General features: G+C 53.2%; 1 protein-coding gene across 2 annotated transcripts in view; it reads left to right on the top strand.

The window, feature by feature from the left end:
- The first annotated feature begins 3,021 nt into the window (after positions 1-3,021).
- The window catches only part of Fbln2 (fibulin 2), a 63,290-nt gene continuing 51,981 nt past the window's right edge, over positions 3,022-14,330 (top strand). For both annotated transcript variants that reach the window (XM_057770042.1, XM_057770033.1), the window contains exon 1: positions 3,022-3,080. In XM_057770042.1, coding sequence (XP_057626025.1) covers positions 3,043-3,080 — 38 coding nt within the window. In that variant the 5' untranslated portion in view covers positions 3,022-3,042. The remainder of the gene's footprint in view (positions 3,081-14,330) is intronic.

Raw genomic sequence — 14,330 nt, 5'->3', positions numbered from 1 at the left:
GGAATTCCAGGTGCCGGTGCACTGCCATCTAGAAGGCTGGGGAAGCCTCCGGGGCTCCAGATGGCCTTTCTCCTTTTTCTTGCAGACACCTCACCCTCTGTGAAGGGACAAAGGAAGGCATTCCGCCCAGCTGTGCTATAACCTCTCAGGTACCTGGGAATTACTGAGAACTCAGATGCTCCACTCCACCCACTGAAACAGTGGACTTAGGCAGTGTAGACATTTGTATTTCAGATAAAGACAGAAAGTACCAGAGTATCCTGTTCATTGGCATACACGGCTGTCTGGAGTGGTGCTGCCCAGTGTCTTTGTGGGACAACAAGATGGAGGATGATGCCCCCTCCCATGGGTGGGCTGACCTCTGAAAGTCACTGGCTGTCATCTTTGAAAGTCATCTTCATTCAGTTTCTGCTGCTGTATGAAGAAAAGGGTCTTATTTAGCTCAGACTCTGGGAGAGCTGCAATTATGGGGCCAGCATCCTGGGGAGGGCCCCTGGGCTGCACCACCTCATGGTGGAAACTCTGTGAGAGGGACAGATCACATGTCGAGACGGGAAGTCAGAGGGGGTGGGGGTGGGCAGGCTGGGTCTTTGCAACAACGGCTCACTGAACTGGGTCTGAGAGAGACTCATTAATCCCATCTGAGGGTGGAGCCCCTACCTAACCACGCTCCACCAGGCCCGCTTCCTGAAGATTCTATCACTGCAACATGTTCACCCTCCCGATCACCCCCATCTCCAGGAGCCTTGGGCACACTCAGGCCTCAGGAGCCTGAGGACACTCGAAGGGTATTCAAGCCTTAGCAGAGCCGTTTCTGGCCTGGAGAGACAGCGCTCTCCACTGGAGGGTCTTGGTGACTCTGACACCTCCTGTCCTCTTTATCTGGGCCGCTGGGGAACCAATGGACTGATGCTCACTCACTGTGGCTGAAATGGTAAAGGAAGGGCAGGAGAGGAGGAGATGCAGCGTGGGTGGGAGCATCGGGGAGCTACTATTGGAGGCTGAGAGTCAGATCAGTCCCCAGAGGCAGGAGGACAGCTTCCAATAGGAGTCCTGGCCCCTTGCTGCCTGCACCAGGATGGGAGCAAGATTTGGGTCCCTGTGGGTGCTCTTTTCCCTCCAACTTTGAGTCCCACTGACATTGCACCCTTTCTCGCACAAACAGCCCAGGGTAAAGGTTTGTCATGAGTATAGACACAACAAACATAAAGCCAAGGGTTTAGCAGGTCGAGCCATTGCTTCCAGCATCTTCTACACAATCTAACATGGAGACCCTGGAGCTGACTGAAGGCCACTCAGAAAGGACTTTAAGACAAGGCTGTCTAGCCTCAGAGGCTATCTTCCCATACCCTTAGATGGTGTCCTATGCCTTTACAGAGGGGCAGAGGCCTTCCTGAGGCCACCAGGTATAGATACAGCCCCCTCCCTCAAAGATTATGAGCCTTTCCTTCCAGGTCCGGTTGTCTAGGTGGTGTAGGTGAGCACCGTACCTGCTGTCTGTGGCGCCTCAGTGCCCGGGGAGGCCAAGAGATTGGCACTGGTGTCAATAACACCTCTGCCCACCGTGACACTCTGTCTGGGCCTTATCAGCCTATAACTTCCTTCAACTCTGTGTCAGCCAAGCCCAGGCCCCAAATTCCTGATGGGTGATGCAGACTTTGTCTTCGATAAGAGTCCTGGCAGGCTCTAGGCGAGCCACATCGCTGGCTCAAATGACGGAGGTGGGAAACAACCTCTGCTTTATCTGGCGGAAAGACAGCCAGGCCCTGGCTCCTTGTCTGCAGCCTGAGCCTGAATTTTGACTGTTGTCTCTCCTCCCTGAACATGGGACCTCGGACCTCGGACCTGTGGTGGGGAAAGAGTCCACACTTGCTGCATTCTTGCTTTTGGCCATCTGCTGAGTATTCTCATAAGCTAGTTGAGCACACCCCTTTGGGATTTCAGCTCAACCCCTGCTGTAGGCTTTGATGTCTTTTTGTTCAATTTACAGTTGAGGAGGTTAGTCAAAGCTCAGAGGGAAGTGACTTGCCCAAGTTCACACAGCTGCATGTGTTAGAATTCTTAGCAGCTAAGTTATGATTTATCATTCATAAATCAATCTCAGAAAGGTAGCCAGGGAGAGAATACGGCCAAGTAGCAGGACACAGTGGCTCTGATGGGGCCTCAGGGAAGGGAAGTGAGGATGTTGTAGCTATATCTCAAAGGGAGAAAGAGCCATCCCTGGGCTCCTGAGAGGGAAGTTTTCAGGCAGAGTTTAACAGCACATGCAAAGGCCCTGCCTGAGAGAGGCCTTTCTGGAAAGGACCCGCGGAAGAAGGCTGTCAAGTTCAGATGGAGGCTGAGACAGGCTGGGTGAGGGTCATTGTCAGCTTCCTATCATGCATAGACCCAGGGCCTGCTGAGAGTGGACAGTGGTAACCAGAATACCTGCCTCGTTTGAGGGGTGGGGAGACAAGGACCCAGTAATGGTATGTTTGGGGTTTATTACTTGATGTATGTTGACCGCCTGTTGTGCCCTACGCTGTGGATAATAGGGTTCTCCACATCTCTCTACCCACAGGGGTCAAGGGTACTGGCCAAGGTATACCATGTACATGCAACACAACTAGGCTGGAAAAAGGGCAGGGTGATCTAGACTGAGGAGAACTGAGGTGTGGGTGCGCCCTTGCATAGTTTCTGCAGGCCTGCCTCTGGGTAGCTTTGTGCCTGGGCACCTCTGGCCATCACAGCATGCTCGAGGGAGCTGGATCCAGAAGAAGTTGAAGGAGCGGCGCCGTGCTGACACATCTAAGAGTCAAAGTGTAGCCAGTATGCAGAAACGTGCTGCCGAGACGGGGTGCCGAGAGGGGGCTCAGAGACCGGGACAAGAAAGCCCGGCGTGGGTTGAGCCAGGGGCTGGACGAAGATGTCTTGGCAAAAGCCGAGGCCCCGCCCTGAGGCGGGACCTGTGGGGCGGGGCCTAAAGGCCTGGTCCGTCCCGCTCTTCCCCGCCCCGCGCCGCGCGCAACCCGGGCTCTGGATTCACCGACGGCGGGTCCACCGATGGACAGACGGCGGCGCAGCGCAGCACAGAGCACCGGGTGAGTACGGGGCCCTGAGTGTCCACGCCGCGTTCCCTCCAGGTCGGTCATCTTGCCTTGACCCCTGGCTGCATCTCTGGCCTTCCAACCCCCAGCCTTATCCCTCGGGGTCTCCCAGGATCAGCCCCCACCACCACCACCAGAGCAGGGAAGACTGGGCCTCTCAGTCTGGCACCACCCCACCTGCAGTCACACACTGCCACACACGCACTTACACTCACGCTAGCAGAAGTTACTGCAAGCTCTGCAGAGGCACAGGCCACCACCCCAACCCCTAGGTCGAGAATCTCTCACGCAGGGACTCTGCAAACTCTCCCCTCCCGCATCCATCCCTCTGCATGCTGTGCTTTCACACACACCAGCCTGCAGTTCAGGCATCCCTCAGACACGCAAATGTGTCGTGTTACACACGTGTGCTTCCAACACCCATAACAAGTTTGGTTCAACACCAGTTGTTGTGGCATGATTAGAGCCATCCACTGTTTCACACACATCTCCCACGCCGGCCTGAGGACACAGAGGGTCCCCACACTCAGGTGCACAGACAGCATCATAGTCCCTAGCATCTGTGGTTCTCCTGGTAAGTGGGGGCCTTAGCTTAGTGGGAGAAGGAGGGTGGCTGCTGGTGTTATTCTTGGCTCACACTTACTGTGGCCTGGGTGGCTGTGGGGGGCCCAGGACGGGCTCAGTCTTCAGGGGTGGGCCTGGCTCCTCACAGCCCCTTGGTTCTCTCCATCACCCTAGTTTCCTAGGCAACGGTGTCATATCTTCCTCCCCTGCTGTCCTGAGATCTTGCCCATCTGCTTTGTGATGATGGGCACTCAGGCCAGTCAGAAGTTGATCTGAGCCGGCGGGTGTCCTGGGACAGTTCAGAGAGACACAAAGGAGTCTGTGGTGTGAGTGAATGTTGCTCAGAGGGCGGTGAACCAGGCCCCCCAGGAGAGGCTGGATGGCTTTGGCGGCAGCAGAGGGCTCCCTGGGCTTGGCACTGGCTGTAGCTGATGCATATTTGTGAAGGAATGACGGGAGCTCAGGGCCTCACCTTCCTGAGGTGCCAAGGGTGGGTGGGGTGCAGGACCCCCAAGAGAAAAGGCAGGATGGGAGGTGTTGCCAAGGGCAGGTACTCCTTGACTTCCCGCCTACTCCACCATCTAATATGTAGAAAGCCTCTGTCTTGAGACACAGACCGGCCAGCCCCAGCCGTGACTGGCTCTGCATGTTTTGCTTGGCTCTCAACATGCTATTATTGTTTTTAAAAATCGAATTAGCTGCCAGCATTTACTAACTGGCAGCTTTCATAGAAAAGCCTGGATTTCCGTCTTTTCTTGAAAAACACAAGCTCCGGTGGCTCAGGATTCATAGGGTTTTGTGGCTTGCTTCAACCAGGGCTGATTGTCTGCTACCCTTAAGGACGGGCCATGTGCGCTTTAGGTGCAGTCACCACCAGGCCTTCCTTATGGGCCCCTGTCTGACCTTCAGGGGCCTGTTTTCACTAAGACCCTTTGACTGCATGTGATCCCTTGACTGCCTTGAGGGTGGTCCCAGGCTAGGCCATGGCAGGAAGCCTTCAGTGAGTCTTCCACCATTCAGGACCTTGGTACTAGAGGTGGGAGTGTCCATGGCTCCGGTCTACAGGGGATCCTTGTGATGGGGTAGACAGTTGGTGCTGGTCTGTAGGGGTGATGGCCTGGTGTCCCTACTGGAGGAAGCTCATAGCTCCTGCCAGACCTGAGGTAGGCCTCACATAGCATTCTTTTCTTCATAGATCCTGAGAGCCACTCTCTGAGGCCATATTGGTTCTGACTGACACACAGAGAAGGGGGGCTCAGAGAGAGTTCAACAAGCAAGGCTGGAACAGACAAAGCTCTCTGCCCTTCCAGCACTGAACCCTGAGAAAGGGGACCTTGCCATCGGTGACTCTGGAGCTTCCTGAGTCTCATGCGTGCTGACACACAAGTAGGAGCCTGACAGATGCTCCCGCGTGACTAAGGAGAGGGAACTGCTCCTTAGGATCATGGTGGACGGAGCTCAGGGGTGAGGTTACACACAGCCTGGCCACAGGACCCTATCTGATGAGTGTGACAGTCCCCTTCGCTGTGATTCCTGTGGCCACCAGGTGGAGAGCACAAAGTTTGGGCACACCCGTGGCACTGCTCAGGTGTCTCCCCTCGGACGTCTGCTGGCCTGGCACCATAGAGTTAGAAGCTAGGCTCTGAGCCATTCTTCTTAGTATTCCCCCAGCTGGCCTCGACGAATGAGATGTCACACAGAGAGGGGACTCCGGATACCAGGCAAGCCACGCTCACGTTCCAGCAGGCAGCTGCCGGATGGGTAGCGCAGGGTGTGGTGACCAGTGTGTTATTCTAAACTGAAATTTCTGTGGCCTTCCACACTGGTCCTCTGTATGTGGCTGATTTCAGGTATGCCAAGCACCCCGTGACCTGTGGCTACCTGTCCGTGGCTCATGGAACAAAGAGAGGGAGCAGCCACTGGCCTCCCTTAGCAGGTTTCCTGCTAGAGAAGTGGTCTAGAGCCTGGCTGCCCCTGTGCCGCCTGGGCCTCACCCTTCCCTGGGCTTCAGCCTTCTCTTTTGTATGGTAGAGATGTTTGGAATCTTCTAGCACTTGTGAGCATGCAGTGAGGAAGTGGAGATGGGGCGACCGGCTAACGTTTTGTCCGGGCCAGGTGTGGGTGCAGAGCTCCTGGGGGCAGGGGTGGGTGAAGCACGTGTTGTGCGTGTTCCCATGCAGCTGTGTGTGTGTATGTGCACATGCGCGTGCACGTGTGTACGCGTGTGTGACAGTCTTGTTATATAGCGGGGCTGGCCTAGATCTTACCTTCTCGCCTAGGCTTAGGGGTTGAGGCACAAGGATCTTTGAGGAGGATTCTCTAAACTGAAATGTGGTAGCCATGATAACAGCTAGTGAAAGGGCAGAAAAAGGGAAGAGGAGGAGCTTTTGTGGCAAGGAGGCTCTAGGGACAGAGGAGGTGTGAGGTGTACAACAGTTTGGAATTTCCTGGGAGTTTTTTTGTTGTTGTTGTTGTTGTTTGTTTGTTTTATTTTGCTTTCTGGCCTCAACTCACTATGTGGACCAGGTTGACCTTGAACTCACAGAGATCTGCCTGCCTCTGCCTCCTTAGTGGTCCAATTAAAGAAGTGTGCCAACATGCCCCAGAAGTTTCTGGAAGTTTTGGATCAGGAATCCCCAAGATACAGGTTCCTGTAAATATGCTTGGGAAGTGTCTGGGTTCCAGAGGCTTTGTGCCTCCGCAGAATGGTGCCGTGTGGCCGCTGAGCCCTCCTCAGAGCCAGGCCTGGTGGGGTACACCAAGCTTCCCATGAGATGAAACAGAGGGAAGGCTGTGTGGAAAGATCTAGAAGGTCTCCTGGAAGATAATAACGAAGAACTGCCACTTGTGTTGCCATGCTGCCTTGCGTAAGATCAGAATACACATTCAGGGGCCTGCGTGTGGAGCAGCCACTACCCCGAGGGGAAAGGCATGGGTTGTCAGTGCAAGAGAGGTGAGACACCCTACTGCGTGCCTTGTTGTATCTGGAGTTTTGAGCCTTGTTGGTGAGGTAGGCTCAGAACATGCAGGAGAGGCTGGGGTGTTGACTAGTAGTTGAGCATGTGGTTAGTGTGTTTAACCCTGTGAGCCACCCCGAGTGACATGGAAAATAAACCTCTGAACATCACAGAGAGCTGAAAGCCATCAGTGAACGGGGGTTTGCTTGTGAGTGAGGGCTGGAGTCCAATTCCCTGTGCTCATGACCTCGTGGAACAGACCGACTTCTCCCTGGCACGACCTGGGAAAGTTTCCACAGAGATTACATTATATAGTGCCAAAGTCACGCTTTGCAAAGTCCAGCCAGTAAGCAAAAGGAAATCCCTCCCCTCTCTCCCTCCCTCCTCTCTCCCTCTCCTTTCCTCTCTCCTTTCCTGGGGTGTGCACTCCTGGTTAATCCCCGAGGGCTGTCTGGAATGGGCATTTGGCATTTGGTTGAGAGTGTGTGTCCTCATTTGGTCTTAGGTACATAGCCCAACTCAGGGGACCGGCTCAGACCCCACTCTTGCATGGGAAGAAGCTGGTGCAGAAAGAGCCTGTTTGGCCTCACAGGAGGGTCACAGCTCTTCTGTCCAAACATTGCACTTGTTCAGGCCCATTGGCTCACTCAGCCTCCAAGCCTCGATTTCCTTCCTTTCTCAGCTTTGCCAGAGAAGACGTGCCTTCATCCGGCAGGTGTTCACCGAGTACCACTGAGTGCTGGGGATAGTGCAGTGGTCCAGGCCACATCCTCCACATCTGGTGGGAGATGCAGACCAGAGGCAGGCGGTGCACACATCCATGTGAGCAGAGGGGCATAGGAGGTTGCCTAGAACAGGGTCTGAGGGTGGGCTTAACATTCAGGACCTCACCCTGGGTACTGCCACCAGAAGAGACATTAACACAGAGACATGTCAGGAACAAGTGACCAGAACCAGTTATAGGATGAGACCCCTCTAAACCCCATAACTTATCAAGGTGGATAGTCTTGGAGGTGGGAGAGGATGGCCACTGGAGGTGCCGCACTGCTAGGGGATTCTGATGGCTTAGGGTGGTCCGGTTGAAATGAAAGATCCCCATGGCTGCAATCAGGACAGCAGGCTGGAGGTGACATCAGGGTTATGCGCCCCCCCCCCCCCGCCCCAATCAGGGATCTCCTGCCTACTACTACAGTTGGAAGTTGCAGCTAGGACCAAAGTGGTCAGGCTGGAAATGAGAAGTGATGTGACTCTGGGTTCAACTGAAGGTGGGGGTTCTGAGAGTCCTGCTGTATAGAAGTAGAGTGAGGGAAAGTGGAGGCTGGTACGAGACCCAGGGGTCCCTTGATGATAGATCCATTGATCGGGATCCTTGTATCATCTGGGTTCGCAGTAGTCCAGCTCTTCTCCCGAGGCCTGAAAGCCCCTCTGTATGTCATACCCTCCCAAAAGGCTAGAACCTGGCAGTGGTGGCAGTGGGGAAATTCAGTTTAATGTGCAGAGGTGAGTGGAGACTGGGACGGGGGCTCAGTGGGAGCAGTGGAAACTGTGACCACACTTAGGAACAGTTGAGAATCTAGTGGGCATTTTGTGGGAATGTCCATGGAGGTGCTTGCTGGAGTTGGGGCTCCTAAGTTTGCTCCCCAAGCTTCCTTGCTGGGGAAGGTGCACAGAGGGAGGAGGATATCTCTCATGGCAGTCTCGAGGGCTCTGGGGTGCGGCACTCACAATATAGGTACACAATCTGGAGTGACGGGAGTTCAGAGGCCTCCGAAGCTGAGCCAGGAGGCAGCTACATTCAGCCGAACCTCAGGGGAGCTGGGGAGCTTCCTGGGCATGTGGGGGGACCACCATTTTGATGGAAAGGGAGAATGAGAGACACTGGGGCCTTGAAAAAGCATGCTTCCTTTTGGTGAGTGGATTGATCACAAGAGGGAGGTAGAACCTTGGGAATAGAGAACTCCCAGGTTTGAGTGAAGGACTAGGGACGGGCACTTCAGAAACTCTAAACACAGGAGGAACAAGGCCAAAACTCTTGAGGCGACAGGACAGGTAGACCAAGGCTCTGAGAGGGTCTGTGCCTGCTTGCAGTCACACTAAGGAAGAAGAATGGACGGGAGTCCACTCTGTCCACCTCCATGTTCTCGGTGGTGAGGTGCTACAGGCCTCCTTTTGGCATGTGCTTTTCCAGGGTGCCTTGAGGGTCAGGCTGTGCGTCATTTACAGCCATTGTCCTCGAAATTACTGTAACTTGGAAAGGGTTCAGAAATGCCTCTGCATGCAGGCTGATTGCTGCAGAGAAAGTGCAGGTCTAGGGGAGGTTATTTCCTTCCTCGGGGTGGGAGCCTGACTGTATTGTCCTTGGCCAGGGTCTCCACCCACGTCTTCAGCTGGTGAGGAAATGGTGCCACCCCAGCACTGGGCAGAGGCCAAGGGGATGGTGGGAGCCTCAGGAGGTGGGGGCTGGGGCACTGAGCATCCATGCTGCACCTGTGAGAGGACATTGCTTGAGGTAGACCCGATCCCCCCAGGTTTCTCTTCCCTTTGGGCCTCAGGTGGCTCATCTCTGAGGTGAGGATAGCACCTTTGGGCCCAAGGATGGTTTGCATGTGGAAAGAGGCTCTGGGGTGTGAGGAGGGCCAGGCAGTGCATAGGATGTGTGGGGAAGACTGGCTGGTCACTTGCCTTTGGCCTTAGCCACAGGTTATCTCTTCCAGCTTCAGAGTCTCCATCTGGGGAGTGGTTGAGTGACAGTCCCCTCCCAGAGGCAGATGGAGATGGAAGGAGGTCACAATCCGTGCACCCTTCCAGAAACACATGCTGGGCAGGTGGGCAGCACTGAGTGGCAGCTTCTCTCTTGGCACCTGTCACTCCTTTGGTTGCTGAGGTGTCTTTGACAAGTTGACTTTGGCCTTGCGGTCCTGCTTCCCAGCTCTTGGTGCCCCCAGAGTCCATCCTCCCTTACCTGTAACTCCCCAAGCCTGAATGTCCAGCCCTGACTATTTTTTTTTAATTTTTGAGATAGGGTTTCTCTGTAGCTTTGGAGCCTGTCCTGGAACTAGCTCTTGTAGACCAGGCTGGCCTTGAACTCACAGAGATCCGATTCCCTCTGCCTCCCAAGTGCTGAGATTAAAGGCGTGCGCCACCACCACCCAGCTCCAGTCCTGACTTTTATCCAAGGGAGCATTCAAGAAATCTAGAAAGTTCTGGTTTTAGGGTCTCTCCACTGAGAAACACATCAGAGAACCCTTGAGCACCCTCCTTGCTCTTCCCCCTGGGTCTGACCTTATTCTGAGAATGGATCCTAAGGATGGTGAGGTAAGTTAGGGAGGTGAAGAGAGGATGTGGTGAGGAAGGAGAGGTCCTGAGAACCAAGGATCAGGGCAGGTGGTCAGTGAGGAAGGAGAGGCCCTCCTGAGACCCAGGGATCAGGGCATCAGGGCAGGCGGTCAGTGAGGAAGGAGAGGCCCTCCTGAGATCCAGGGATCAGGGCATCAGGGCAGGTGGTCTTGGTGCATAGAATGTCTTGTAAAGACAACTTGCCAATACATTCGAGTCCCTGACACGCACATAGGCATATACACACAAGAAAACACAGGAACACACATCCATAGTCACATATATCCATATACACACTCCCTCCTTCTAAGAGTTATTATACTATTAATTATTGTGTTCCTGTGTCCATGCATGTAACTCCAGAGGTGTCAGATCTGGGGTTACAGGAGGCTGTGAGTGTAGTGATGAGGCAAGCAGGCCTGCTTTTTTATCCTGCCCGGCTCCCACACTGCTAGCTTTACACCCGAAATAACAACACACAAATTATATTCATTTAAACACTGCTTGGCCCATTAGCTCTAGCCTCTTATTGGCTAATTCTCACATCTTGATTAACCCATTTCTAATAATCTGTGTAGCACCATGAGGTGGTGGCTTACTGGGAAAGATTCTAGCCTACATCCGTCTTGGGTCGAAGAATCATGGTGTATGCCTCACTTCCCTTCTTCCCAGCATTCTGTTCTGTCTGCTCCACTTATCTAAATCCTGCCCTATCAAAAAGCCAAGGCAGTTTCTTTATTAACCAATGAAAGTAACAAATAGACATATGACCCTCCTCCATCGTGTGAGTTACCTGATGTGGATGTTAGGAATGAAACTTGAGTCTTCTGGAAGAATAGCAAGTGCACTTAACCATGGAGGTATCCCCCATTCTTTCCTGTACACAGACATGCACACCCATTGTACTAACAAAAACAGTCATGCTCAGGCAGTGTTCTCTTAAACCCAGCACACATTCCTACACCCAATACAGGCTCTCTCTTGCACACAAGCACACACACACACACACACACACACACACACACACACACACACACACCCTCTGTTCCTGGGTTCCTCAGACAGTCTTCTACAGTTAAGATGATTGCGTTCCTCAGGTTGCAGTGGCGGGGTTCTTCTGCAGGGGAGAGTATCCCTGGGTCACCTGCTTTTGAACTGCCCAGCACCCATGGATTTGATTTTGAGTCCTGTTGTCAGGAGCACCCAGCTTGGTCTTGATCCTTTGTCTCTGCTTCAGCCGTGATTGCTGACTGTGTCGGCAGGGTGCGAAGTGGGGTGGGGTTTCTCAGACTCTTGGTGTGGTGGTTGTACCATGGCTGGGACCAGATCTTGCTGGTTTTCGCATACCACCTGCTCTCTGGCAGTCTTGAGAAATACACAAATTCCAGGTTTGTGCCAATAAATTGTTGCTTGGCAAAGGCCCTTGGGAGTTGAAGAGGCCAGCTGCCCTCTCCCTTGGCTGACATCTCCATCCAGCTGTGATGGCAGCTGGGGAATATGGGTGTAGAGTGCCAGTCAGTCACTGAAGGACCCTGAAGGATGTATGGTCTGGCAGAGGGAAGCGGGGCATGTTGAGGTCGGGGGAGTGGCTATGCTCCACAGCTAGGGTGGGAGAGCTGGCTCGTACTTAGGAGAGGTGGGAAGTGGCCAGGTGAGGGGAAGCCATCACATGTGTGGCTATATATGCACACGTGACCCTGGAAAAGAATCTTCATGTTTACCCTAGAAAGGCCTTGAGGAAGAAGGAAAGACAAAACTGCTGTGATAGACTGTGGGGCCGTGTTTATGGCCACTGTGCTCCCTCCAGCCCTATCCCCCAAAGGTCACCTCATTGTCTACGAAGAGAGATGGGCTAGCCCTTCTCAGAGATTTGAATCCCACAGTGTTGGATTTTATTGCTCGTTTTTCTGCATCTAGGGAATGTTTGAATTTGCTTTCGGCTCTTGCTTGCCAGAATGGTGAACCGCACTGACTTCCAGCCTTGTGTGGCTTCTGGCGTCCGATGCCGCAGTGGAGAGTGGGCAGCGAGGTCTTCCCTTGTGCTGTCTGTGTCTGCTTTAGATTTTAGGATTTTCTTGGTTTTATAATGGGAGGAGGGGGGAGGCACATTCCATTTTCAAGGCCTGGAGCAATTTTTAAAACAATCTTTTAATAAGATGGAAATTTTGAGGGGCCCTGTCTGTACTGCCTCACGCTGACCTCTGTCAAAAGGCTTTTCGTTTTATTCTCAGTCTTCCATGAGGACACCGGTGTTCTCATGCAACAGGCAGGAGACTGAGTTCAGAGAGGTACAGCCTCTCACCTGTGGACACACAGCGGGGGAACTCACTCTGCTGGGATCTCCACCAGGCCAGTCGGACTCCAGGGCCTGAGCTCTGGTTCTGGTCCCCAGGGCAGGGAGCTGTCTGAGGTGCTGGCCAGCTGTGGAGCCCTGGGGCTTGGTCTGGGCTGTATTGTGGAAATGAAGAACTGACTCATGGCTTCCTTTGGTCTGTGACTTTCATGGGCAAGCCTGACTCCTGACACCCATTCATACAGTCACTGTCTATTGGCCTGTGACTCCATTCATCCTATGCTGATGTCCCCAGCTTCCACCCACCTCCACCCTCCATCTCCTCACCCACCCAGAAACTATCCACTCTGTCCTCCACCTACTCATCCGCTCAATTGACACCCATCAACCTAGTGATACCCCCATCAGTCTACCTTCCCAGCCATCTGCTCTCCATCCACCGACAACCCATCTACCCAGCTCCACATGCTCTTCTCACCAGTATCTACTTACTTAGCCATTTTCTAAGTTCATGTGTCCATTAACCAACCTTTTCACCCATCTATCTTCCTTCTAATTCTTACCCATCCACTGACACATTCATCTCCCCATCAAACCATCTTTCCACCTATAATTTACCTATCTACCTGTCTAGTCATTCACTTATCCATTTACCCACCCACCCAGCCACCTTCCCATATATACCCATCTACCCTTCCACTCATATATCCATACACCCACCCATTTGCCCACCTACTAACCATTCTGTTCATCCACTTTCCCTTCCTCCCTCCCTCCCTCCATTCATCCATCCATCCACCCATTCATTCATCCATCCATCTCTCTATCCCTCCCTCCCTCCACCCAGTCACTCCTCCATGCCTCCATCTACCCACTACCTAGCTACTTACTCTCTTTTTATCCACTTTCTAACCCTTTGGACTTGATCTTAAGCATAGAATGGGATTAGAGGCTGCAATTTCAGAGGAAAAATATCTCAGGTTAGGGTGATGATAAGAAGGGAATCAGGAAGAATCTTCCAGTTTGGTGGGAATTGGTTCTTTGGAGGGCTCCAGAGGGAGCCAACTTGGGAGAGATGGGTGGGGAAGAAGGATGTGTGCTTGCAAAGTGATCCTTGAGGTTTTCATTTTATGGGGGAGGGGCAGGGACAAGTCCCTGTCTCCACAGAATATGCCTGTATGTTAAGACTTGGGTTTCAGGGACAGCCTGGTCCAAGTTAGCTTGGGTTAGCTCATTACAAGTTTGACTTTTCAGTTAGCTTTATGTGTAGCTAGTGCAGGTGCCCCGGCAGCTGTGGCCATGCCTCTTTCTCTTTTCCCCTCCCTCCCTCCTTCCCTCTCTCCCTCCTTCCCTCCCTCCCTCCCTCCTTCCCTTCCTTTCTTCTCTCCCTCTCCCTCTCCGTTCCTCCCTCCTCCCTTCCTTCCTTTGAGCCAAACTGGCTCCAGTGTCTTCAGTGTCCTTCTGAGGACAGAGTGACTTCAGGGACCCTTGATGCCTCATAGAGGGTGACAGAGAGAGTTCGTTCCCACTGTGTCCCCTGAGCTGGGTCCTGTGGGCTCTGACTGACTTGATATCTGTCACTGTTACAAGGGAAATGGAAGTGCTGAGTTAGTTGCGTGCGTGGGCTGCTCTAGATGGGCGGTGTGCAGGTCAGATCCATCCTTCATGTCCCACAGATGTTTGCATAGCCCACTAAGAGGATCCGGGGAGACAGCTCAGGCAGCCTGGCCCTTGAGCTAGCTCAGAGAGGTCAAGGGTGCTTCATCATAGGCTGGATGGGGCCCCAGGTAGGAGTGCTGAGATCAGCCTTGGCCCAGGCAAGTCCTTTTCACTGCTCCACCCTGGGACTGCTTCCGCTTTGTAGGCTAATAACTGGGGAAGGCAAAGATGGAGCACCCCAGAGCCAAAAGCAACATTTTCTTTTCTCCAATGTTAATTAAGAGTGCTGGGCGTTAAGCTGTGTAATTTTTCACCTGCTTGTCCTGGTTATGAGATTAGCAGTTCATACCTATGAACCCAAGGTTCAGCCCTCACCCAACACTTGGCAGCATTTTATTCTTTTCTTTCCTAGGGAGGGGTGGAAAGGGAGGGTGA

Source organism: Chionomys nivalis, chromosome 1, assembly GCF_950005125.1.
Source record: "Chionomys nivalis chromosome 1, mChiNiv1.1, whole genome shotgun sequence".
Taxonomy (NCBI): Eukaryota; Metazoa; Chordata; class Mammalia; order Rodentia; family Cricetidae; genus Chionomys; species Chionomys nivalis.
Note: the sequence above shows the minus strand (reverse complement) of the source record. Positions and strands in the feature narration are given on the sequence as shown.